The sequence below is a fragment of the Eumetopias jubatus genome, unplaced genomic scaffold (assembly GCF_037043125.1).
Source record: "Eumetopias jubatus isolate StellerSeaLion01/CBP00866 unplaced genomic scaffold, mEumJub1_p1.0 scaffold_4, whole genome shotgun sequence".
Taxonomy (NCBI): domain Eukaryota; kingdom Metazoa; phylum Chordata; class Mammalia; order Carnivora; family Otariidae; genus Eumetopias; species Eumetopias jubatus.
In genome coordinates, this window is record NW_028274810.1 from 75,554,472 (window position 1) to 75,581,513 (window position 27,042).

The 27,042-nt window shown below is 41.4% G+C and overlaps 1 protein-coding gene across 5 annotated transcripts in view; it reads right to left on the reverse strand.

Moving 5' to 3' along the window:
* The window catches only part of NFYC (nuclear transcription factor Y subunit gamma), a 74,470-nt gene that overhangs the window by 18,791 nt on the left and 28,637 nt on the right, over positions 1-27,042 (reverse strand). For 4 of the 5 annotated variants that reach the window (XM_028123236.2, XM_028123239.2, XM_028123238.2 and 1 more), the window contains exons 2-4: positions 11,212-11,324; positions 3,141-3,212; positions 1,621-1,734 (exon numbers count right to left, since the gene is read on the reverse strand). In XM_028123236.2, the coding sequence (XP_027979037.1) occupies positions 1,621-1,734; positions 3,141-3,212; positions 11,212-11,316 (291 nt within the window). In that variant the 5' untranslated portion in view covers positions 11,317-11,324. Of the gene's footprint in view, positions 1-1,620; positions 1,735-3,140; positions 3,213-11,211; positions 11,329-27,042 lie in introns of those variants that run through there. The other variant, XM_088022478.1, reaches the window with a different exon arrangement.

Consider the following 27,042-nt stretch of genomic DNA (forward strand, 5'->3'; position numbering starts at 1 on the left):
TTTTTTCCTCTGGCTTCTTTTGCTTAACATAATTTTTCAGATTCACCCATGTTGTATGGATCAATCGTTTTTTGTTGCTGTTGCTGTTGAGTAGTAATCAATTTTATGAACATATCCCTTTTATTTATACATTCCCATCTTGGTGGATACTTGAGTTGTTTCCAGTCTTTGGCTATTATAAATAAGGCTGTTATGAACGTTCTTATACAAGAAGGTCCACCCTTTGGGGTATATACCTATGAGTGGGACGGCTGTGTCATACAGTAGGGATATGTTTAAGCTTATTAGAAAGTGCCAAATAGTTTCTCCAAGTGATTGTACCACTTCACATTCTGCCCAGCAGTACTGTAGGAGTTTCAGTCACTCCATTTCCTCATCAACACTTGGTACTGTCAGTCCCATTCCAGTGGGTATAAACCAATGTCTGGTGGTTTTTATTTCTATTTCACAGGGAACAATGATGTTGCACACCTACTCATATGTTTACTGGTCATTTGGATATCTTTTTTAAACATTTTTTATTTATTTGAGAGAGCGTGCACATGAGCAAGGGGAGGGGCAGAGGAAGAGGGAAAGAGAATCTCAAGCAGACTCCCGCTGAGCAGGAAGCCCGACGTGGAGCTCTATCCCAGCACCCTGAGATCATGACCTGAGCTGAAGTCAGATGCTTAACCGACTAAGCCACCCAGGATATCTTCTTTTTTGAAGGGCCTGTCCAAGTGTTTTGCTCATTTTATTTTTCAATCTGAATTGATTTTGAAGGTAACTTTAACTGCATCTCTCTAGAGCCATAGGCTTCTTTCAAAGCAGCATAAAGTAAGTCTGCCATGTTTAGCTGCACTGGAATATAGGTTTCCCAAGGGTGGGGGTTTAGGTCTGTTTTGTGTGTTAATCCCCAGAGCCCAGAAGAGTGCTTGGCACATTGTGGGTGTTCAATAAATATTTGTAGAATAAATATGCATGCATCTTTGATTTGGAGGTAAGGGAAACAAAGGAGAAAACAATTTACTTTCCTGGCTTTGTTACTGAAAGACTGCCAGTGTCTTCTGTCACGCCCTTCCTCTTATGTCAAGGAAACCTTTCCTCCAAGAACTAGGGCCTGGCTGTTAAGAGAAAGACCTCTAGAGCCAATGACCAAGGTCTTCATACCATATGAATATTGATTTTTCTGGATTAAAATTAAAAAAAAAAATGAAAAAGAAGAAGGAAGGGATTCCCAGGAAGGCACACAAGGAACAAAAAGACAAATGAGGTAGGTGAGATGGATTCTTCCTGGGACTGTCCTTTCCTGGCATCTCTCAAGCTTCCAACCAGAAGTTGTTTACATGTGGAAAGAGATCGGTATCACTTTAGCCTGTTTATAATGAGGGCTCACCAAGTGAAGAGTTCAGTCACTGAGCTGTGAAAACCACAAGAATTGGCAATGAAGATTCTTGGTGGGGAAATACTGTCAAGGCTATAGGGTAGGTCTGCCTCACAACAGGGAAGGAAGATGCCAATTTCACACATCAACTTAACAGAAATCTAAGGAAGAACACTCTTTGGCCCAAAACCACACAAGAGAAGCGGGTAAAGGCAAAGGCAGCTGCTTGCCCAGTTCCCCACGTGCATCTGTATTACCTGCAGAGTCCGGCGCTTGTTATCCTCTGTGTGGATCCAGGCTCGAAGAGTCAACTCTGTGATAAAAATCTGGGCTGCCTTGGCAAAGAGCACAGGGGCTTCTGCACTGATCATCTGCAACAGATGCAGGCCCTCCCTGTCAATCACCAGCATGTCATTCAAACCAGTCCACTTGTCCCTTGCCTCATGTCCTGCCGTGGACAATGGGGCAAGGTTTGAAAAATGAGAAGGTGATAGCTTCAAGAGATCCCAAGATAAAATAAATCCACAAGTAGGGACAAAGCAGGTAGCAGGTAGAAGAAAGGAAGAGGGAAGAAGAACACTTACTTTTCTAGGAACTACCATGCACTTTCTTATTTTCCTAATACACTTTCAAAGAAAGTAGGGTTTAGGAGAGGAGAAGTGACTTGCCCATGGCCACAGAGCCAGTAAGTGGCAGGGTTTAGGTTCTAATCCAAGGAGAGACAATGTGGCGAAAGATAATGAGTTTGAGAACTGATGGATTTAGATAAAATTTCAGGCTTCCCATTCCCATCCTTCTGGGCTTTATTTTTCACATACTGAAAAAAAAGACAACCTTCCCACATTGCTGTGGGAATCAAATGATACATGTAAAAGCACCCAGCACAGGGCCTGGCATTTAGTAAGTGCTCGAGAAATGTAAGCTGCCTTGCCATGTCTGACTTCAAAGTTCAAGCTCTTGATCAAACAAGGCTCTGAACCTTTGGTGAGGTGGTCTGTGCAGGACAGAGCCATGGGAAGAGGTCTGGAGTTAAGGAAGCAGGAGGTAGAAGAACTGGGATCTTGGTTCTTCTACTCTGGGTGAGTCACTTCCATATCTTTATGACGGCACTAATAATTCTTATCCTATCAAATCTCACAGGGTTACCATGAGAAGAAAGTGAGAGCTAATAAAAGGGGAAATTACTGTGAACTGTTAGCTTTCTATACAAACACAAGGGACTATTAGTTTTGAGTGATAAGGAGAGAGCATTGCTCTCTCTCCAAGAGTTGAAATGGGAGGTGGGCTCCTAGGAATACAGAAATAGCTGCCTGCAAGGAAACCTTCTCTGGGGCGTTAAGTCACATAAAACAACTCACAGACAGAAAAGTTAGAACAGGAGCAATATCATTATCAAACATTTCTTAGAGCTCACACTGACAACTAGCAACTGCAATGAGATGCTAATTGAGAAGATGGCACTGTCCTGCTGATTTGATGATTCGTGTTTACCATTTACCCTGCACAGTGAAAAGGATGGGTGATTCAAAACGCAAACCCTCAGCATATTATCAACATCTGGAAAACAGGATATCCCTATTTTCCAGAGAAGCACCATCTAATAATTAAAACTGTTCAATTTCAGCTCACTTAACAATTTTAGACAGGAACCAAATAAAACGAGACAATAACAATATTTTCATTCTGCTTAATTAAACTTTGAGCGCCGCAGAAATGAGCGACAACCTACCCACCATTATAGCTTCAATATGAATAATAAAAACGAGTATGAATTCACCTTCACGTCTTCATCCAGTTTCATAATCTTCTTAATACGAGCCAGTGGGAGTTCCTGTACTCGGAAATCTTTCTGAAATGAGTAACAAGAGGGACATAAATGGTGGGGACAATCAGCAGGGCATGACAGGCACCATGAAACACTGTGATTGGCCTAGTCTCTCCTTTCCAAAAATACAGCAGGAGAAGAGGTACAGATTAAATGAAGAGAATACAAGTCCCAGAGCAAAATTCTTCTTAACCCATGCAGAGCTTCAAATAATTGAAAGGTTTCAGGATAAAGTTACAATGCCATCTAAGAACACCCTCATGAAAAGGAGACCCAAACGGTATCAGACTTTTTGCTGGCACAATATAGAGGTGCATTATGAGCATCTCCTCCGCACCCCCACCCCCACCAAAGCTTACCAGTCTGCACTATGCAGGTTAAAATGAGATTTTTGCCTCGGGGGAATTCCTTTAAGTTGCCAGTTCTTTCTTCTATTCTGGGACTCTAAGGGCAAGGTGCTGCCAGCACCTGACCACAGTGACCCACAGCTGTCTTCAGCCAGTACCACCTGACACTGGCTACTTCTGGCCTTTGCACTAACCCCAGAAATCAGGGAGGAGGCCTTTCCCCTCAGAGCAGCAAAGGCCTTGTCTCCGAAGTTTGCCTGGAGGTGGGGGTGGGAGCCGAAGAGTATGGTGGAAAAAGGATGAATTTATCAACTGCCTTTTTGGAACAGCCCTGGCACTTCTTTCTTTAACCAACAAGACTGGGCTGGGAGGAAACCACATGACTTTACTGTGGATAGGATTTAGGAAAGGGCTTTTTGACCAGCACTACTTCAATTATTTGCGATTTAAGCCCTTTTTTATTTTGATACTACTGGTACTCAAACACATGCCCAGTGATGTATGTAATTCTAGAGATAAAAATCAATTCTGGGTTTCAAAGCTGCAGTGAAGAGAAGGGTGCAAAGGCAGAGACTGGCTAAAATCAGTGAAACCCCGCCTGGGCCCAAGTGTCAAGTGCCAGATTCTATAAGTGGTCTGAAATGTGACTCACCAAGCCCAAGGTGCTCACCTGGGAATTTGCACCATCACGTTATGGAAGGAGCAGCTATTATTTGAGATTTAGTATAATGAATGTGCATAAGCGAACTTTCTTTTCCAAAACCAACAGAAACCCTCAACTATATGTCAAAGACGGCAGTGGGGTCTTTTGGAAAAAGGTCACCAGCCTCCCCAGAATCCATTTTTATGACTACAGAAGGAAGAGTTTTATTATGATAAAAGGCACACTAAAACACTAGATTTCTCCTCACAAACCCAACAAGCGGCATGGGACCACTCACCTCTACAAACCTCCAACACCATTTTTTTTTTAATCTTTTCCCTTTCCAGCTTAGGTAAAACATTTCCCATGAAGTCTCTACTCAAACTAACACTGGAGTGGCAGGGCTTTACAAGTCCAAATTATTAAAATCTCACCAAAAAAGACGGCAGGATATATTCTTTCTGTTCTTATTTTTTTCTCCTCTTTCACTGACTCATTCATGCAACTCAACTAAAAGTGTGTGTATGGTACCTGCTACTGTGTAAAAGATGCAAATCTATTCTTACCCTTGAACAGATTATAGTTTAATTGTTAGAGACTGCCATAGAAAAATATTATAACCCCCTATGCTATAGTACGGTGGGGGTATAAAATCCCACAGGGACAAGAAAGGAAATAACCTGCTGGCAGGGCAGGGAGAGGGGTTGGAATGAACGAGAGGAGCTGGCAAATGCTCCGCAGAAGGGCTGACATCTGAACTGTGTCTAAGGGATGTTACAAAACTTGCTTGTTGGAAAAGTATGAGAATGTCATTCAGACAGAAGCAGAAGTACAGCAACACAAAAAACATGGCCTATTTAAGTTTTAAATGTTATGATCTTAGTACAGAGAGAAGCAGTGGGTAAGAGAATGCTGGACTGGGGCCAGACCCTAAAGGGATTTAAAAAAACATTTAACCACAGAAATCAATCACTGGTCTTCCTTCTTGTGTGGCAGATCACACAAAATGATGATGCGAAACAGAAATGCCAAGGAGAATGCTGGGGATAATTCCTCTGGAAGGCCTCCCAGGATGATACACACAGCACAAGATTATGGCCACACGGTCTAACTTGCTTGCACGTGCACTCTCACTGGGCTTGGTTATTTAATGTATTTCCACATGACTGCTCTAAAATTTCTTCCCTTTTTTTTTAATAAGTCAGAGAAAAACAAATACTATATGATTTCACTCATATGTCGAATTTTTTTAACAATATATTTTAAGATTTTTAAGATTTTATTTATTTGAGAGAGAACACAAGTGGGGGGCGGGTCAGAGGGAGAAGTAGACTCCCCAATGAGCAGAGAGCCTAATGTGGGGCTCAATCCCGGGACTCTGGGACCATGACCTGAGCCAAAGGCAGACACTTAACCGACTGAGCCACACAGGCACCCCTGCTCTAAAGTTTCTTTTTTTTTTTTAAAGATTTTATTTATTTTTTAACAGAGACAGAGACAGTGAGAGAGGGAACACAAGCAGGGAGAGTGGGAGAGGGAGAAGCAGGCTTCCTGCTGAGCAGGGAGCCTGATGTGGGACTTGATCCCAGGATCCTGGGATCATGACCTGAGCCGAAGGCAGACGCTTAACGACTAAGCCACCCAGGCGCCCCTGCTCTGAAGTTTCTTAACCAAAGCCCAAAGCTGGTAAGACGACCTCTTTCCCCAACCTGAAAGAGAAGAATATTACTTTTAGAATTTCTATGAGACTATTCTTCAATCAAAACCAACAACAAAAGGTCCCAACCTTGGAGAGATCTAAAATGAGGCAGAAATTTACCAAAAAACTCTGCTCTAAGTCTCCCCCAAAAACCTTTTCTTCTGGGAAACTTTCTCATGATCCCCGAACCCTGAGATCTCAAGGGGCAGTGTGTGAAAAGTGGATCTTCAGATATGCATGTGTGGTTCATTATCGCTGACAACAACCCAGTCTTCTATAATCTCATCCTAGCTTTCCAGTCACGTGTAAGGATTTACGACAAGCTTACTGGAGAGGGCAGCACTCTCACCAGCCATAGGCTGAGGTCCACTTAATTGCCTTTCAATTCAGTGACCCCTTGTCACTGGCAACCATGCAACTGATGTGAATACCATTTAGCTTCTCCTGATGCTGATCCAAGTGGAAGAACAACTGACACATACTTTTTTCCCCTACCCTTGGAAGTGATATCAGCAAGGTGGAAGAACAGATTCTCTCTCAGAAAATTCTCGTGCTCCTGACCACAACCAAAGAACTACATTAAAAATGCTGCCATCCGAAACTGCCAAGTTTCAAGAAGTCTGAATTCACTCAATGAGAATCTGGAGCCAAGGAAAAGTCAATGGGTCTCAGTCTGCACTAAAGAATATCCGGAGTTTCGGGCGCCTGGGTGGCTCAGTTGGTTAAGCGACTGCCTTCGGCTCAGGTCATGATCCTGGAGTCCCGGGATCGAGTCCCACATCGGGCTTCCTGCTCAGCAGGGAGTCTGCTTCTCCCTCTGACCCTCTTCCCTCTCGTGCTTTCTATCTCTCACTCTCTCTCTCTCTCAAATAAATAAATAAAATCTTTAAAAAAATAAAAAAATAAAAAAATAAAGAATATCCGGAGTTTCAAATAATGATGAGAAATCTTTTCCAGGCCTACCCAGTCAGGACCCCAGCAAAGTCAAGATTCTAATCCTCTCCAAAGTGGTGATTCTCAACCTTGAATGCCTGTTAGAAACACCTGGGGAGCTTCTGAAAAACAAGAGGATTGGGCTCTACCCCAGAGTAACTGAACCAGGAATTCTAAGGGGTGGAGTCTAGGCACCATGTGTTTTGAAAACTCCCCTGATGACTATGACCCACAATGAGGGTTAAAGCCTTGCTACTCAAGTGAGGTCCTTAGACCAGCAATGACATCACCTGGAAACTCAAAAGAAATGCAGAATCTCAGGTTCCACTCCAAACATACTAAATCAGAATCTATATTCTAAACAAGATCCCTGTGTGGTTCATACAGACTAAACTTTAGGCGGCACTGCTCTTACAGGAAGGGCTCAAACAGCACAAGACCTATTTCCTAACAGTCCACAAACTTTCATTTCCAAGGTTTTATTTAAATGGTTATCTGGTTTGACTGTAATGTTAGAAATGTCATTGTCCAATCTGAAGGCACCAAAGAATGAAAAGATGTACCTGGCAATTAAAAGAAAGTGGCCTAGGCATCAAATTACAGCTAACTGAAGGCTGAAAGGGATGGAAGGAATAAGGAGTGGATGAGATTTTTTTCAAGATTTTGCATTGTTGCCTCCCCACCTGCCCTCAAAAAAACAAAGTTAGCTTTTTCTTCCCCACCTTCAAAAGGTCTTCAGAGGAGTAAAACTCAATGCCAAGAAGTCTGTTAACGTTCCCAGAGCCCTGCTGAGCAGGAATACAGTATTTTGCACAATCATCCTAGTGTACAATCATTTTGGTATGATTTTTAACCAACTTCAATCCCAGCTGAACGTCACCTGAATTTATGGACAATTACAGTGCCTTTTAAGAATGAGAAGAACATAATGGCCAAGTGGAGATGAAAGATAAATTGCTTTTGCAAAGCTCAGACCAAAATGATTGAGGCCAGAGTTCCCAATACATCATGAAATAAATCATCTAGCAAACTTCAATTTGTTTTTGGAACAATCTTTGTCCCAGTCTTAGACCACAACACCTTATGAATATTCTCAAAAGTTTTATGTTTGGACAGTCAGAACATATGAATTTTTTAAAAAAATGTGTTAGACATTTTGAGATGTCAACCTAAAAGGTTCTAACATATCTGAGGAAGTCTGGTTGTAAGAGCTGCTGAGTTCTGGAAAGGCATAAGTCTAAATGCAAAATGTCTGGCCACGTTACACAGGCCGAGGTGCAGTCAGAGAAGCAGATGCCTTTACGTGCCACAGGCAGAGGGCAAAATAAGAGTCTTACAAAGGGAAAGACACCCCAACTTTCCTAGACTGTATTCTCAAATTTGGCACAGATGTTGCTTCACACTAAATCTGAGATGGAGGAGTCTGATTCATTCAAATATTTACTGTGCACCTATTAAATGCCAAACTTTGTTCTAAGCGTCTGATGTAAAGAGATCCCATGGTAGTGGTCTAGGAGTCTTTGTCAAGGGGAGGAAACTAGTAATCAATAGAAGAATCATTAAAGACAACTGCCCTCCTTGCTGGTCTTTCTATTCATTCATAAAACATGAACTAAAACTGAATCCATCAGAGTAACCCACTTTGAACCTCTGGTGGACTAGCTAGCTGTCTAAATAACAAAAGTTGGTTAACACCACAATCTGCTTTTTTGGCAATCAAACTTGAACATTAAGCCAAGTCGAATAAAAATCAAAGCCGAGTGTTTGAATTTGAATACCCATATTCCTAACAGCATCATTCACTACAGTCAAGAGGGGGAAGCAACCCAAACACCCACGGCCAGATGAATGGCTAAACAAAATGTGGTACACACACGTATATATGGAATACTAGTCAGCTTCAGAAGGGAAAGAAATCCTGTCACACACTACAACACGAATGAACCTTGAAGACATTATGCTAGGTGAAATAAGCCCGTCACAAAAAGACATATATTGTATGATCCCATTTGAGTTTCAGTTCTGCAAGATGAAAAAGTCCTGGAGATCGGTTTCATAAGAATGTGAATAAACTTGGGCACCTGGGTGGCTCAGTTGGTTAAGCGACTGCCTTCAGCTCAGGTCATGATCCTGGAGTCCCAGGATCGAGTCCCACATCGGGCCCCCTGCTCAGCAGGGAGTCTGCTTCTCCCTCTGATCCTCCCCCCTCTCATGCTCTCTCTCATTCTCATTCTCTCTCTCAAATAAATAAATAAAATCTTAAAAAAAAAAAAGAATGTGAATAAACTTGACACTACAGAACTGTACATTTTAATTAAAATTGTTAAGATGGTACATTTTGTTATATGTTTTTAACCACAATTTTTAAAAAATCAAAACTTAAGATACAGGAAAGTTAAGTGCTGAGCTGGAATCTCCGGAGTTTATCTGGCCACTTGCCTGATCCTGGATTTTTGCTTCTACGCTCAAGCTGGAGTACAGACTTGTGGCACAGGCCTAATCCTACCCCACAGCCCAGGAGGGCACCAGCTTTACACCAGCCCAACTCTTGCACTAAAACCTCATAAGCTTTACTGTGACATTACCCACTCAAAATATGAACAAAATATCCTACTTTTTACTTAATCATTTCTTTTCCTCCTCTCTCTTACATCTGAGACAGTATAGATAACGACCACCTTTACACTACAGAAAAGAAACAATGAATTTTCAGTGGAAATTCATCTCTGAACACAAGCCACTCCAAGAAAGGCCACGCCAAATTCAGTTGCTGAAAATGCCCCATATAAACAAATGTGACCCACAAGTACATCAAAATACGAATCTGGGTTGGTTTTTGTTGTTTATTTTTAATCCCTGAAGTCAGTGGGGGCATTTACCATAATGAGAAGTTATTTTATTTTATTTACTCATTACTTGTTTCAGTTTACCTCCCCCACAGGCATGCATGTCCTGTGAGTGCAATGATCTTGTCTGTAGGGCTCACTACTGGATCCACAGTACCCAGCACAGCCACAGCAGGTTTATAGTAAGTATTTGTTGAGTAAACAAACAAACTGACCTTGTATGTCTGAGGTTTAAAGGCCACTAGCTCTAAGAAAGTGCAAAATTAGTTCTACACTAGGAAGGAGTCCAGCGTCTGCTCTGCCAGGGTGCTTAATGCCTTCAGGGCAGGAATGACACATATGAAACAGAGAGATCCTTCAGTATTTGCTAAAATGACACCAAATGGAACATTTTTCTTTAAGGAACTAACACTACACTCTGAAAATGTTCTAATTCTAATGGATCACACCTCCTGCTACCACTGCCATACCACTCTACTCCTACCCCCATCGCACTACCCACATAGCAAACCCCAGCCACTCTGAACTTCTTGCTGGTCCTCAAAACATAAGGCCCTCCCCTCTGGGTCTCCAGGCCTTTACGAATGCCATACTCTGCTGAAGATATACTTGCCTATCCTTTCCATCTAGTGAACGCTTCTCATATTTCAAGATCCAAAAAAATGTCCCCTTTACTTAAAGCCTCCCTAACTCAACCAGGGAGGAATAAGCACTATGTCCTCTGTAATCCCAGAGCACTCTGAACTTTTACTGCTTCAGACTCATTACTGTGTCTGATTCAGTAAGTATTTAATAAATATTCACTGAATAAATAACTCTGATTGTAATTACTAGATTGTAAGCTCTGCAGGGGCCAGGGTAATATTTCATTCTTCTAAGCCAGTGGTTCTCAATGAGATGACTTTAGCCCCCAGGAGATATCTGCCAATGTTCAGAGACATTTTTAACCAAAAATGTTAACCTCCAGTTAATCAAAACTGGAGGAGGATTGCTACTAGCATCTAATGAGTAGAGGCCAGAGACACTGCTAAACATCCTATGATGCACAGGACAGCTCCTCACAACAGAGAATTATCCAGCCTAAAATGCCCATAAAGCTGCTGTTGAGAAACCCTGATCTAAGTGTATCTTATAACACCCAGAAAGAGTGCCTGCTTACAATAGATTTGTTGTCGAATACAATGCCCAATAGTGTTTACCAGATTCTAGAAATTTGGCAGGGCCACTGAATCAGGACTAAGAAATGAGCTACAGCTACTAAAGGAAGGTACGAGTTCTGCTTTTCTGCATCTCTAAAAGATATGCTTCACATTAAGCTACTACCTCTGAGCCAAAGCATCCACTATCCACCCACATGCCTAAGGAAAGCCACTAAGATATAAAAAAAAATCCTTGTACTCACCTCACCTAAGGTAAATTATATTTTCATGTTCCCACCCAGAGGTCAGGAATGAACTATGCCTATGCACTTGAGATTAAAAACGTTTTACTCTAAGTACTGGGTTATTCATCTCATAGCTCTTTATACTCTGGCAAGTTTCTCGTTCTTTCTTACCACTGTTAAATTCCGAATTTCTTCCATGACACGAGGCCAGAAGGACTGTAGGCTTTGCTGGGCATCACTGCTGCTAGTACCACCAAATCCTCCTTCTGTGGACATTCTGACAACTGAAAACAAACACACACATGAGGTACATTAGAAGTAATAAAGACAGACTTTCTGTCCAAGTTATTTATATCTTTCCTTATGGCTGTTTTCACTAATTCAATTTTTCAATCTGAGAAGGTATATAATTGTGCTGAAGAGGTTTTTTAACACAGACTTAAATGTTAGCAAAAACATATGGAAAAAGTTTCCCCTTCTATCCAACTTATCCCACAGAGACTATCAAGGAGCTCTAACTAGAAAACCTAAAATTACTAGAAATTCAAACTGAAATCTTAGTATGAATCAAGGCCTTTCAATGTCTTATCTTAGGAGGAGACAAAAAGGGTAACTGGTTGGTGCCCTAGTGTGGTCCATAATTTTCAATGCCATTCCATCCAATGTTTTTTTCAAGTTCACCATGGTTTCTCACACTCCACGCGATAGCCTGCAGCAGATAGATTAAGGTCCCAAAGACTAATACTGTACAGAAATGTAAACCCAAGTCTTAAGAGCCCATTTTATTCTTTTGTTTTAGACACTGTGGTCCCATTTCTTCGAGGCTACTGTTGATTATTATTTCTTCTAATCTCAAGCTAATCTGCCTCAGAGGGCACAGAAGTGTTAAAGCCTGGGCCAATAATTGAGTGGGTAGCACCAAGTCTCTGAACTGAAACTACTTCCCAATTCTTTTCTTACTTGAACCTCTCTGTTAGGAAAAAGTCAAAGCATACCATCAACTGGAAGCTTTAAAGGTAGTTGAAAAACAATGGGGAATGAAATTTAGGATAGAGAAAAGAGGGTCAGAACCTGCATGCGATCAACTGCTTTTGTGTTGGGGGAGGGAAGATAAGTAAGGATCCCTGTATCAATTTTAACTGTAGATAATATTGTAAGTTTTATAAGATTTACAGGGGGAAAGTAAAAAACTCCAGATGGCTTAAATGCTTATCTGGCAAATACTTAAATGCAAGAAACAGTTTAATTAAACACAAAGAATAAGAAACTTAGTGATGTCCTAAGAATTTCTATTCTGGAAAATTATTTTAAAAAGTTTAACAGGCCAGTGACAAGATGCTGGCAGAGAGCTATGTAAATCATTAAGAACTAATTCTGAAGGGCTGAGAGAAAAGCACGAAAGTCAGGTGTCACATGACCAAACGTGTTCCTTTCCAGACTCCATAAGGACACATGCTGGGCAGATCACTTTCTGTCAGCAGAGTGGAATGAAGACTGATAAATCTAGGTTTAGACTGAGGATGTTTGATTCCCCCTTAAATGTTTGCCTGGGATTGTCCAAGAGGTCTCTAATTTTTTTTCTTTCTCCTTCTAAAGGAAATGATGAGAGGAAAGAGATGGAAGGAAAACAAGAGTACAATCTTCAAAGCAGATTTCACTCTGGTGTAATGACATTAGTGGGTGATGATGTAATGGGAAAAGATCTGGAGCTAATTTCTGGTGCTGGAGGCCAACAAGCAGCCCTATACATCAACAGGAACTCTTAAGTACTAGGAAGCAATATGATCTTGGAGGTTTGGAGAGAATTAAAGTGAAGAGTGTTGAGTCACAGTTGAAATGACTAGATAAAATCTTCAGTCCTCAATAACCAAGTATGGTCCTCTCAGCTCAGCTCCCATGACATTTTCATTCATCATCGTATGCACAGGGTCTATACACGATTCTCTTAGATATGCTGAGATCAAAGAAATCTAAGCAACCAAAAGAAGTTTATTTTTAATAGATACTTACAAGGTACTGATTACAGTGAAGAGAGACTCTAACCTTTTATTTTTATTTTTTAAAAGATTTTATTTATTTGAGAGAGAGAGAGAGAGAGCACAAGCTGGGGGGGCGGCGCAGGGCAGAAGGAGAAGCAGGCTCTCCACTGAGCAGGGAGCCCATGCAGGGCTCAATCCCAAGATTCAGGGATCGTGACCTGAGCTGATGGTAGACGCTTAACCAACTGAGCCACCCAGGTGCCCCTAGACTCTAACCTTTCAAAATGGAGCAAACAAAAAATCTTTCTAGAAATAAAAATAAATATCAAAAACTTAAAAAAGAATCTAACCTTTTATTGTATGGCTCCATGGAAAGGCCTGATCTTAGCAAAATTTGCCACACGAACTGCTACAGTGAAAGAAGATGCACACCACACCACTGCCAGTGTGGTATCTTTGTATACCTGCATGGGTAGGGTTCAATTTGAGTGAGCTTTAGAAAGTTGGTAACAAGTTTCGGCTGTCCTCTAATCTGTTCCCATAAACATTATAAAGGCTCACACTTCAAGAAGCACCTTTAAATTTTGTCTGTGGACAGTCTTGCTTTTAAATTATGAGCTATCCCAACTAAGTATGTGCTGGTGTCATCAGTTCCCAAACATCTGTGCAGTCAATAGATCATGAATGAATCTGGCTGGCTCAGAGCCACACACGGTTGGGAACGAGGGTTAGGTACAAAACAAAAGTTAACAAGTCTTTCTGGAACTGAGAAATGTATTGAAGGTTAAATTTCTAATTTCAGAGGCCCATCTGCATTAGAAAATCACAAATGGGTAATGGCAAAATATACAAGTCAATAATAATGTCCTTTGCATTTTATTGCATCATTAAAGTTCAGGACTTAAAAGAAAAGACATCAGGAGCCACCGAGGCTCACCCCTCTAAAAACACACTCACAGCTCTATTCCAACCTCAGCCAACCCCCTCAATCCTATCCCAAGTGGTCATTCAGCTTCAATATGGGCATCTCCCTCCCCGGTTCTGGGAAACTGGCTTACTGGTAAGGTACCCTTTTCCATTTTTGGACAGCTCTGAGTGTTCTTCTTTATATTAAGTTATATTTGCAAAGTTCCAATTAAGCTCTGGATTTACAGTTACAGCCTTATTTTTCCATCCAGAAACGTCTTTTTACAAATTCCTGTCTTCAAAAACAAAGGTATTCTCATCAGAAACAGAAGATCTTCTCATGAGGAACATGATTTCTAGCATCTCTGCACAGAGATGATTAGTAGGTAATTCTTTTAATACCTCTTGAAAGAACGTGAATTGTTACTATAAATTCCTAGAAACAGTGACTACTTTTATTCAAAAGGTTTTCCTTGGGGCGCCTGGGTGGCTCAGGTCATGATCTCATGGTTGTGGGATCGAGCCCCGCTTTGGTCTCTGTGCTCAGTGGGGAGTCTGCTTGTGGCTTCTCTCTCACCCTCTCCCTCTGCCCCTTGCCCAGCTCTCTCTCTCAAATAAATAAATAAAAAACAAACAAACAAATAAATAAATAAGGTTTTCCTCAAAGCAGAGTCATTCTCCTCAGCAGCAGAGTCAGGCTTTAAAAATTAGACTGTGGGGGTGCCTGGGTGGCTCAGATGGTTAAGCGTCTGCCTTCGGCTCAGGTCATGATCCCAGGGTCCTGGGATCGAGTCCCGCATCAGGCTCCCTGCTAGGCCGGGAGCCTGCTTCTTCCTCTGCCTCTGCCTCTGCCTCTGTCTCTCTCTCTCTCTGACTCTCATGAATAAATAAAACATTTAAAAAAAATTTAAAAAAATAAAAATTAGGGGGGGCGGAGCAAGATGGCAGAGGAGTAGGAGACCTGGATTTCGCCTGATCTCAGGAATTCAGCTGAATAGGGATCAAACCATTCTGAACACCTAGGAACTCAACAGGAGATCAAAGATAAGAAAAGTAACAACACTCTGAACAGAAAAGCGACCACTTTCTGGAAGGTAGGACATGCGGAGAAGTGAATCCGAGGCGATATTCGGAAGGATAGACGGTGGGGGAGGGGGCCTCCATCGGCCGCTTCTAGCAAGTGATAGAGCCGCAGAGCACAAAATCAGAACTTTTAGAAGTCGGCTCCGCTGAGGGACGTTGCTCCAGTGGCTAAGCGGGGGGTGGAGCCCTCGTGGGACAGTGTGGTCTCAGGACCCTCGGGGTCACAGAAAGACCGGGGGTGCCTGAGTGCAGCAGAGCTCCCAGGTATCGGAGCGGGGAAGCCGGCTGCAGAGACGGAGCCGAGGCGCAGTCTCTCAGCTCGGGGTTGCCATAAACTGTGACCCGTGGCCCAGTCGGGCTACTGCTCCTCCAGCAGGGACCCAACAAGCGGCAGAGCCGCGGAGACTCCCCTTCCTTCCTGGGGAGGAGCGGTGCGGGAGCACACCGCAGGGATCTGCTGGGTTTGGAGACTCCACACGGGGTCGGGTGCCAGAGATAGAAACGCTCGGTCACAGGCCGGGTGAGCACGCAGTGTGGCCAGAGACCAGGGAGACGGGACTGACTGCTCTTCTCTGGGGGCACACTGAGGAGCGGGGCCCCGAGTTCTCAGCTCCTCCGGGCAGAGAGTGGGAGGCCACCATTTTCACCCTGGTCCTCCAAAGCTGTACCGAGAGCTTGCAGGGAACAAAAGCTCCTGAGAGCAAACCGGAGCAGCATGCTTAGCCCGGACTCACAAGGGCAGACAGTTCCGCCTCCGGCAAAGACATTTGGGAACCACGACAAGCAGGCCCCTCCCCCAGAAGATCAGCACGAACAGCCAGCAAGCCAAGACCAAGTTTACCGATCAAGGAGAACGGGAGAACTCCAGCGCTAGGGGAATACTGCACATAGAATTCATGGCTTTTTTTACCATAATTCATTAGTTTTTCAAAGTTCATTTTTTTAACTGTTTTTTTTTTAATTTTTCTTTTTCCCTTTTTCAAACAACACCTTATCAATCCCTTTTTTAAAAAAACATTTTTTATTTTTCATTTTTAGAGTCATATTTCTATCCCTTCATAGTAGTTACCCTTATTTTTGGCATATATATATATAAGCTGTTCTCTCTTTAAAATTTTAAGATACAATTTCTTCTAACAGATCCAAATATACCCTAAATCACTAGTGTATGGCTTTGTTCTAGTCTCCTGCCTGATCACATTCTCTCCCTTTTTTTTTTCTTTTTCTTTTTAAAAACAACTTATCAATTCCTTTTATAAAATCTTTTACAATTTTCATCTTTACAGTCATCTGCCATCCCTTCATTGTATCAACCCTTATTTTGTACATATGTCTTTCTACCTTTAAAATTTTAGCAGGCACTTTCTTCTAACAGACCAAAATATGCCCAAAAGCTAGTGTGTGGCACTGATCTATGCACTAGCCTGATCATATTTGATCACATTGTTTTTTTTTTTGTTTTGTTCTGTTTTTGTTTGTTTTTATCTTTTTCTTTTTCCTTTTTTTTCCTCTTCTTTCTTTCCCTTTCTTGTCCCCTGGTTTCAGGTCTTTTCTAATTTGTATAGAGTATATTTGCTGGAGACGTTGTTAACCTGTTAGCATTCTGTTCTCTCATTCATCTGTTCTCCTCTGGACAAAATGACAAGACGAAAAAAATCACCTCAGCAAAAAGAACAAGAGGTAGAACTGTCTGCCAGGGACGTACTCAATACTGACATTAGTACGATGTCAGACCTAGAGTTCAGAATCATGACTTTAAAGATACTAGCTGGGCTTGAAAAAAGTGTGGAAGTTATTAGAGAAACCCTTTCTGGAGAAATAAAGAACTAAAATCTAACCAAGTCGAAATCAAAAAGGCTATTGATGAGGTGCAATCAAAAATGGGGGCACTAACTGCTAGGATCAATGAGGCAGAAGAAAGAATCAGCAATATAGAAGACCAAATGATGGAAAATAAAGAGGCTGAGAAAAAGAGAGATAAACAACTACAGGATCACGAGGGCAGAATTCGAGAGATAAGCGATACGATAAGACGAAACAACATTAGAATAATTGGGATCCCAGAAGAAGAAGAAAGAGAGAGAGGGGCAGAAGGTATATTGGAGCAAATAATAGCAGAGAACTTCCCTAATGTGGGGAAGGAAACAGGCATCAAAATCCAGGGGGCACAGAGAACCCCTCTCAAAATCAATAAAAATAGGTCAACACCCCGACATCTAATAGTAAAACTTACGAGTCTCAGAGACAAAGAGAAAATCCTGAAAGCAGCTCGGGAGAAAAGATATGTAACCTACAATGGTAGAAACATTAGATTGGCAACAGACCTATCCACAGAGACCTGGCAGGCCAGAAAGGACTGGCATGATATCTTCAGAGCACTAAACGAGAAAAATATGCAGCCAAGAATACTATATCCAGCTAGGCTCTCATTGAAAATAGAAGGAGAGATAAAAAGCTTCCAGGACAAACAAAAACTAAAGGAATTTGCAAACACAAAACCAGCCCTACAAGAAATATTGAAAGAGGTCCTCTAAGCAAAAAGAGAGCCTAAAAGCAGCATAGATCAGAAAGGAACACAGACAATATACCGTATACCGTAACAGTCACCTTACAAGCAATACAATGGCACTAAATTCATACCTTTCAATAGTTACCCTGAATGTAAATGGGCTCAATGCCCCAATCAAAAGACACAGGCTATCAGATTGGATTAAAAAACAAGACCCATCAATATGCTGTCGGCAAGAGACTCATTTTAGACCCAAAGACACCCCCAGATTGAAAGTGAGGGGGTGGAAAACCATTTACCATGCTAATGGACACCAAAAGAAAGCTGGGGTGGCAATCCTTATATCAGACAAATTAAATTTTAAAACAAAGACTGTAATAAGAGATGAAGAAGGACACTATATCCTACTTAAAGGGTCTTTCCAACAAGAAGATCTAACAATTGTAAATATCTATGCCCCGAACATGGGAGCAGCCAATTATATAAGGCAATTGATAACAAAAGCAAAGAAACACATTGACAACAAAACAGTAATAGTGGGGGACTTTAACACCCCCCTAACTGAAATGGACAGATCATCTAAGCAAAAGATCAACAAGGAAATAAAGACTTTAAATGAAACACTGGACCAAATGGACTTTACAGACATATTCAGAACATTCCATCCCAAAGCAACGGAATACACATTCTTCTCTAGTGCCCATGGAACATTCTCCAGAATTGATCACATCCTAGGTCACAAATCAGGTCTCAACCGGTACCAAAAGATTGGGATTATTCCCTGCATATTTTCAGACCACAATGCTTTGAAACTAGAACTCAATCACAAGAGGAAAGTCGGAAAGAACTCAAATACATGGAGGCTAAAGAGCATCCTACTAAAGAATGAATGGGTCAACCAGGAAATTAAAGAAGAATTAAAAAAATTCATGGAAACCAATGAAAATGAAAACACAACTGTTCAAAATCTTTGGGATACAGCCAAGGCAGTCCTGAGAGGAAAGTATATAGCAATACAATCCTTTCTCAAGAAACAAGAAAGGTCTCAAATACACAACCTAACCCTACACCTAAGGGAGCTGGAAAAAGAACAGCAAATAAAGCCTAAACCCAGCAGGAGAAGAGAAATAATAAAGATCAGAGCAGAAATCAATGAAACAGAAACCAAAAGAACAGTAGAACAGATCAACAAACCTAGGAGCTGGTTCTTTGAAAGAATTAACAAGATTGATAAACCCCTGGCCAGACTTATCAAAAAGAAAAGAGAAATGACCCAAATCAACAAAATCAAAAATGAAAGAGGAGAGATCACAACGAACACCAAAGAAATACAAACAATTATAAGAACATATTATGAGCAACTCTGTGCCAGCAAATTAGATAACCTGGAAGAAATGGGTGCATTCCTAGAGATGTATCAACTACCAAAATTGAACCAGGAAGAAATAGAAAACCTGAACAGACCTATAACCACTAAGGAAATTGAAGCAGTCATCAAAAATCTCCCAAGAAACAAAAGCCCAGAGCCAGATGGCTTCCCAGGGGAATTCTAGCAGACATTTAAAGAAGAATTAATACCTATTCTCCTGAAACTGTTCCAAAAAACAGAAATGGAAGGAAAACTTCCAAACTCATTTTATGAGGCCACCATTACCTTGATCTCAAAACCAGACAAAGACTCCACCAAAAAGGAGAATTACAGACCAATATCCTTGATGAACATGGATGCAAAAATTCTCACCAAAATACTAACAAACAGGATCCAACAGTACATTAAAAGGATTATTCACCATAACCAAGTGGGATTTATCCCTGGGCTGCAAGGCTGGTTCAACATCCGCAAATCAATCAACGTGATACAATATATTAACAAAAGAAAGAACAAGAATCATATGATCCTCTCAATAGATGCAGAAAAAGCATTTGACAAAGTATAGCATCCTTTCTTGATCAAAACTCTTCAGACTATAGGGATAGAGGGTACATACCTCAATATCATAAAAGCCATCTATGAAAAACCTACAGCGAATATCATTCTCAATGGGGAAAAGCTCTCAGCTTTTCCCCTAAGGTCAGGAACGGGGCAGGGATGTCCACTCTCACCACTGCTATTCAACATAGTATTAGAAATCCTAGCCACAGCAATCAGACAACAAAAAGAAATCAAAGGCATCCAAATCGGCAAAGAGGAAGTCAAACTCTCACTCTTTGCAGATGATATGATACTGTATGTGGAAAACCCAAAAGACTCCACCCCAAAACTGCTACAACTCATACAGGAATTCAGTAAAGTAGCAGGATATAAAATCAATGCACAGAAATCAGTGGCATTCCTATACACCAACAACAAGACAGAAGAGAGACAAATCAAGGAGTCGATCCCATTTACAATTGCACCCAAAACCATAAGATACCTAGGAATAAATTTAACCAAAGAGGCAAAGGATCTGTACTCAGAAAACTATAAAATACTCATGAAAGAAATTGAAGAAGACACAAAGAAATGGAAAAACGTTCCATGCTCATGGATTGGAAGAACAAACATTGGAAGATGTCAGTGCTACCTAGTGCAATCTACACATTCAATGCAATCCCCATCAAAATACCATCCACCTTTTTCAAAGAAATGGAACAAATAATCCTAAAATTTGTATGGAACCAGAAGAGACCCCGAATAGCCAGAGGAATATTGAAAAAGAAAAGCAAAGCAAAGCTGGCGGCATCACAATTCCGGACTTCCAGCTCTATTACAAAGCTGTCATCATCAAGACAGTATGGTACTGGCACAAAAACAGACACATAGATCAATGGAACAGAATAGAGAGCCCAGAAATGGACCCTCAACTCTATGGCCAACTCATCTTTGACAAAGCAGGAAAGAATGTCCAATGGAAAAAAGACGGTCTCTTCAACAAATGGTGTTGGGAAAATTGGACAGCCACATGCAGAAGAATCAAACTGGACCATTTCCTTACACCACACACAAAAATAGACTCCAAATGGTTGAAAGACCTAAACGTGAGACAGGAGTCCATCAAAATCCTAAAGGAGAACAGAGGCAGCAACCTCTTCCACCTCAGCCACAGCAACTTCTTCCTAGAAACATCGCCAAAGGCAAGGGAAGCAAGGGCAAAAATGAACTCTTGGGATTTCATCAAGATCAAAAGCTTTTGCACAGCAAAAGAAACAGTCCACAAAACCAAAAGATGACCGACAGAATGGGAGAAAATATTTGCAAATGACATATCAGATAAAGGGCTAGTATCCAAAATCTATAAAGAACTTATCAAACTCAACACCCAAAGAACAAATAATCCAATCAAGAAATAAGCAGAAGACATGAACAGACATTTTTCCAAAGAAGACATCCAAATGGACAACAGACACATGAAAAAGTGCTCAACATTGCTCGGCATCAGGGAAATCCAAATCAAAACCTCAATGAGATACCACCTCACACCCGTCAGAATGGCTAAAATTAACAAGTCAGGAAACGACAGATGTTGGCGGGGATGTGGAGAAAGGGGAGCCCTCCTACACTGTTGGTGGGAATGCAAGCTGGTGCAACCACTCTGGAAAATAGTATGGAGGTTCCTCAAACACTTGAAATTAGAGCTACCATACGATCCAGCAATTGCACTACTGGGTATTTACCACAAAGATACAAATGTAGGGACCCGAAGGGGTACGTGCACCCCAATGTTTACAGCAGCAATGTCCATAATAGCCAAACTGTGGAAAGAGCCAAGATGTCCATGGACAGACGAATGGATAAAGAAGATGTGGTATATATACACAATGGAATATTATGCAGCCATCAAAAGGAATGAGATCTTGCCATTTGCAACGACGTGGATGGAACTGGAGGGTGTTATGCTGAGTGAAGTAAGTCAATCAGAGAAAGACATGTATCATATGACCTCACTGATATGAGGAATTCTGAATCTCAGGAAACAAACTGAGGGTTGCTGGAGTGGTGGGGGATGGGAGGGATTGGGTGGCTGGGTGATAGACATTGGGGAGGGTATGTGCTATGGTGAGCACTGTGAATTGTACAAGACTGATGAATCATGGATCTGTACTTCTGAAACAAATAATGCAATATATGTTAAGGGAAAAAAAAAGAAGAAGAAGATAGCAGAAGGGGAAGAATGAAGGGGAGTAAGTCGGAGGGGGAGACGAACCATGAGAGACGATGGACTCTGAAAAACAAACTGAGGGTTCTAGAGGGGAGGGGGGTTGGGGGGATGGGTTAGCCTGCTGATGGGTATTAAAGAGGGCACATTCTGCGTGGAGCACTGGGTCTTAGGCACAAACAATGAATCATGGAACACTACATCAAAAACTAATGATGTAATGTATGGTGATTAACATAACAATAAAAATTATTTTAAAAAATAAAATAAAATAAAGTGGGTTTCTTGTATACAACATAAAAAAATAAAAATTAGACTGTGTCTCTCTGTCAAATTAATAAATAAAATCTTAAAAAAAATTAGACCAAATCTCAAGCAAAAGATTTTTTTTTTAAGATTTTACTTATTTGACAGAGAGAGACACACAGCGAGAGAGGGAACACAAGCAGGGGAAGTGGGAGAGGGAGAAGCAGGCTTCCCGCCTAGCAGGGAGCCCGATGTGGGGCTCGATCCCAGGACCCTGGGGCCATGACCTGAGCTGAAGGCAGATGCTTAACCAACTGAGCCACCCAGGCGTCCATCAAGCAAAAGATTTTATGAAAACAAACTGGTGTTCTCAATGTTTTCTGACTGAGGCTCAGGATTAAAATAATGAAACCTAATGAGCAAACAAATTTTGCTCACTAAACACCCCAACAAGCTAAAAAATATAAACCAACCTTAGTTAATCTTATCAGTCTGACTTTAGTAATTAAATACATTAATTGCAACTAAGTTGATTTTGCTACAGAAACAGCCTATTCATAACATCTATAGCCCATGGAATATATGCCAGATCCATTTTCTAGGGTAACAAGAAAGTATTATTTAAAAGTAAGAAAGATTAATATTTCAGGATCCTTTTTTTTTTCTTTTTTTGAGAGAGAGCGAGCGAGACAGCATGAGCAAGGGGAGGGGCAGAGGGAAAGGGAAAAGCAGACTCCCGAATGAGCCCAGAGCCCAAAGCTGGGGCTTGATCCCAGGATCCTGAGATCATGACCTGAGCCAAAGTCAGATGCTCAACTGAATGAACCAGCCAGGCACCCCCACGATCCTTTTTATTCCATGTTAAATTGCTATATCTATCGCAGGACAAAGCTATTTATATACAGTTGACAACAAAACTGCCTTAAGACCAAGTGCATTGCTTTAGATCACTCATGAAACATGCAGCATAGGGGCACCTGGATGCCTCAGTCAGTTAAGCATCCAACTCTTGATTCAGCTCAGGTCTTGATCTCAGGGTCATGAGTTCAAGCCCCACTAGGCTCCACACTGGGCATGGAGCCTACTTTAAACAAACAAACACAACAACAACGACAACAAAAACAGGTGACTTTTGGGGTGCCTGGGTGGCGCAGTCAGTTAAGCATCTGACACTTAGTTTCAGCTCAGGCCCTGATCTCAGGGTCGTGAGATATAGAGCCCTGTACCAGGCTCTGCACTCAGCAGGGAGTCTGCTTGAGAGTCTCCCTCCCTCTCCTTCTGCCCCTCCCGCTTGTGCTCTCTAAAATAAATAGGTAAATCTTAAAAAAAGAAATATGCAGCATAGAATTTCCCAGACTTAATTCATTATTAATATTAGATTTATCATTCATGTTAATTACTTTATAATACTTGAATAAGATGTCTGTTTAACTGTTTAATAAAGATGAAAGGATCAGATGAAGTATCGAATGGTTGTTGCCAGAAATAATCTCAACTCCCAGTATCTATTAATTTATCTGCTTTTAAAAACAGTTTGCTTTGCAAAGCTAGAAAGGGAAGACTCAAAGTCCATCACAAAAAGGCTGTTTCTCCAATGCTCAACTCAACTGTCATCTGTCCACAAGTCTTCTCTAAACATCCCCATCTGGACATGATCACTCCCTCCTGTGAATCTTCAGAGCCCTTGATCTGCACCTCTTTCTGCCATCACCATGTTATCTTGTATGATCATTATTTATGTGTGTGTCTTATCATATCTCCCCTTCTGGTTTACAAGCTCCTTGTGGGTAGGACCTGAATATGACTGACCTCTGGATCTGTCACAGAGTCTAGCACAGTCTGACTGATTACTCCTGAATGAAGGGGCAAGAGAGTTGCTGGGTATGGCCTTTCTGAGAAAAAGAGGTCTCTTGGAAAGGCTGGCCCTGAAATAGACTAATGGGATTGCCTGACAACCAAAGGAAGTGGCTGGTTATAGAAGCTATTCTGGGAAGCTCAGAATAAATGAGGTTCTCTCTGGGCCTTCAAAATAAGAACAATCAGAAATCCACCTGAAACTTGGGGCGCCTGGGTGGCTCAGTCGTTAAGCGTCTGGGGACCGAGCCCCACGTCGGGCTCCCTGCTCAGCAGGAAGCCTGCTTCTCCCTCTCCCATTCCCCCTGTCTGCATTCCTTCTCTCGCTGTGTCTCTGTCAAATAAATAAAAAGAAAGAAAGAAAGAAAGAAATCCACCTGAAACTGACTTACTGAAGTGAATTTAAGATAAAAGGGCAGGATAGGAAGGCCACAACACGCTGCCCATCCCCCACGCCCCCCATCCCCCACGCCCCCCATCCCCCATGCCCTGAAGTTGCAAGGCGACTGGAAGCCTGGAAACATGGGTGCATACCACTCCTAAGTATAAATCTTTGAAAGACAGAACTTTCTCAGAAAGGTGACCAGGACAGATTAGTAAAGTTTGAAAAACTAATGACAAAAGGTAAGTAGAAGGAGGACAAATACCTCTCTGTTTGGCCATTGATTAGCAGGAAAATAAGGAGAAAATCATGGAGGAGAGAAGATGATTCAATCAGCTCATTCAAGGATGGAAAAATCTAGCTGTCACTCTAATATCCAGTTACTCTTTATCATTGATGAAGAAAGAAAAAGACCTAAACAGTTTTCAAAACATCTCAGAAGCAGAGTGCTCCTCTTCTAAAGATCCTGGAAATCTTTCAAGCTCTTGCTCTTGAGCAGGTACCATGGCTCACCAAATCCTCCCTCAGTGATACAATCAGACACGAAACAGGATTTATCAAAGTGATCAACCTCATAAAATACAAAGAAATATAAGATTTTACTGCAATATTCCCTGGTTTCTAAAACTCTGTACCATTAGACTTTAGCTCTCTTGGCATATACCTCACTAAACCCACTATATAGTCTTTGAAATAACTAAAACCAAATAGATGTTGTTGGGAGATAATACCTAAAACCCTAACATATCTGTTCAAGGAAAAAAGATCAAAGAAAGCTCCCCCGAAATGAAACCCAATCCTTGACCAACACTGCTTCCTATTAAAGTACTAGAGCTGACCCAGTCCAAGAAATCAGGTTTCACCTAAAAACAACACTCTCATTGTCAAATGCAAGCAAATATATCCCAGCCCAGTTTTACGACTGAAAAATCTAAACAATGGTACCATGTTTCCCTTTAATGACCATCCCCCCCGCAAAATCCAACTTGCAGCCTTTAGACCACAGGCACCCCAGCCATCCCTGTGCATCTCCCCATGTTCAAAGCACTATCTTCTTCACTCCCTTTGTGACTCGTGTTCTGATCATGTCTTCCTCTGTCATTAGATGACATGCTTTTTATTTTGCCCAACTGGCAGCACTTTCACATGCATTTTATTATGTTCCAGTACTGTTCAAGTATTTATTGAAGTTAGTTCCAGGTTTATTTGAATTAGCCAAAACTGTTGGGATGTTATATTTCAAATGGTGAGTGAGAGATACAGACAAAGGATATTAACATGAATAACTAGATGGGTAAATGTGCTTGCCATTTTAGATATTCTTCCACACTACAAAGAAACTAAGACTTCTGAAACAAAACAATTCCACTAACAGACAATTTGGTTCTAATGTTTGTACAGATGGACCTAAGGACATATGCCAGTATCAATCATGGCTAAAGAGCATTTCAAGACTTAAGGAGGCATATGTTCTCTACAATAAAACCAATCTCAAATCAACAATTTCAGGAGAAAAACAGCACTACTCTGGAAACTAAAAGACCTGTGTTTGTGAACTGGCCTGTCATTCCACTAAGCCACTCCAAGAGCAATGTATACTGAACATATATGCCAAAGGGGTGGTCTGGTATGGAAGACCTGCACTGGACCACTTGAGGATGCAATACAGGAATGAATATAAAAGAAGGCAGGGTGATTACAGAGAAAAGAGGGGTCAGCAGTCTTTAAGCTCATTTACTTAATCATGCAAGAAAGCACTAAGCTTAGTGCCAGAAACCTTCCTACTTAAGTTCTAAACCCTTACATAACTGGATCCCAGTTAGTCAAACTTACTGGTTTTGTGGTTTTATACCCACCACTATAAGAATGAATAACGTAGCCTGACTGGAGACCGTTTTCCCCAACCCTGATTAATGCCCAGTTCAATGTTTGAGGGTATGTCTGTTTCTAGCTCTGAAAAGCTAAGTATGAAGCTGTTTTTCAAAATGCCTACTGGAAAAACCATGCTTCCCAAAAGACTAAGGGTTGGAACTAGCTGCACATTATTCTCCCTAAAGATCTGTTCACAAGGACACATTTTTAAATTGGCAGCAGAAACATTTTTCCTTCAAAAACAAAAATATGTTTCTGTTTGCTATCTACTACAACATAATCTTTTAAACAAGGGCCAGATCATAGTACAGTAATAACTGGAAAAACTTGGAAGGCATAGCAACCGGTATAAGCATAATTAAAATGATAGGAAAGCATGAACAGAACACTTTAAGATCTGTTTCTGTGGAAGAGAAAATGGTATGTAAACATCTTACTTCACATACTTTCTTCCTCATTTGGTCATTAATGTTCAACTTAAACCATCCCTGCATATATGACAGCAATAAAACACTATTTTGTGTGACAGAGGAAAAAAATCAAATATTTCGGTGGAGTACTCCTAAAGCAAAGGTCTGGGAATGAGAGCCCACAGGCCAAAATCGGGCCTGCTGTCTGTTTGCATAAGTTAAGTTTTATTGGAAGACTGCACCCTCATTCAGTGACGCTGCTGAAGGCTGCTCTCACGCTACAACAGTATAGTTGAAGAGTTACAACATCAACTGTATGACTTGCAAGCCAAAAATATCATCTGGCCCTTTATAAAAAAAAGGATCAGGTAACATTTAGAACCCAGTTCTAAACTGTTAAGTGTTTTCTTTCATCAAATCCTTCCATGACAGAAGAGGTGTTACCCCTCATTTAACAATGGGGCAACTGAGCAACGGAGGTTGAGAAGCTTGCCCTACAGCACACAGCTGTTACACGGCTCCCTCACCTGTTCTGCCTCCATTAGGAGTGAACTGGGCCAGCCCCCTCTGCCCCAAAGGAGTATTTGTTAATCTCTTTGACTCTCCAACCTAATAAGAGTGAATA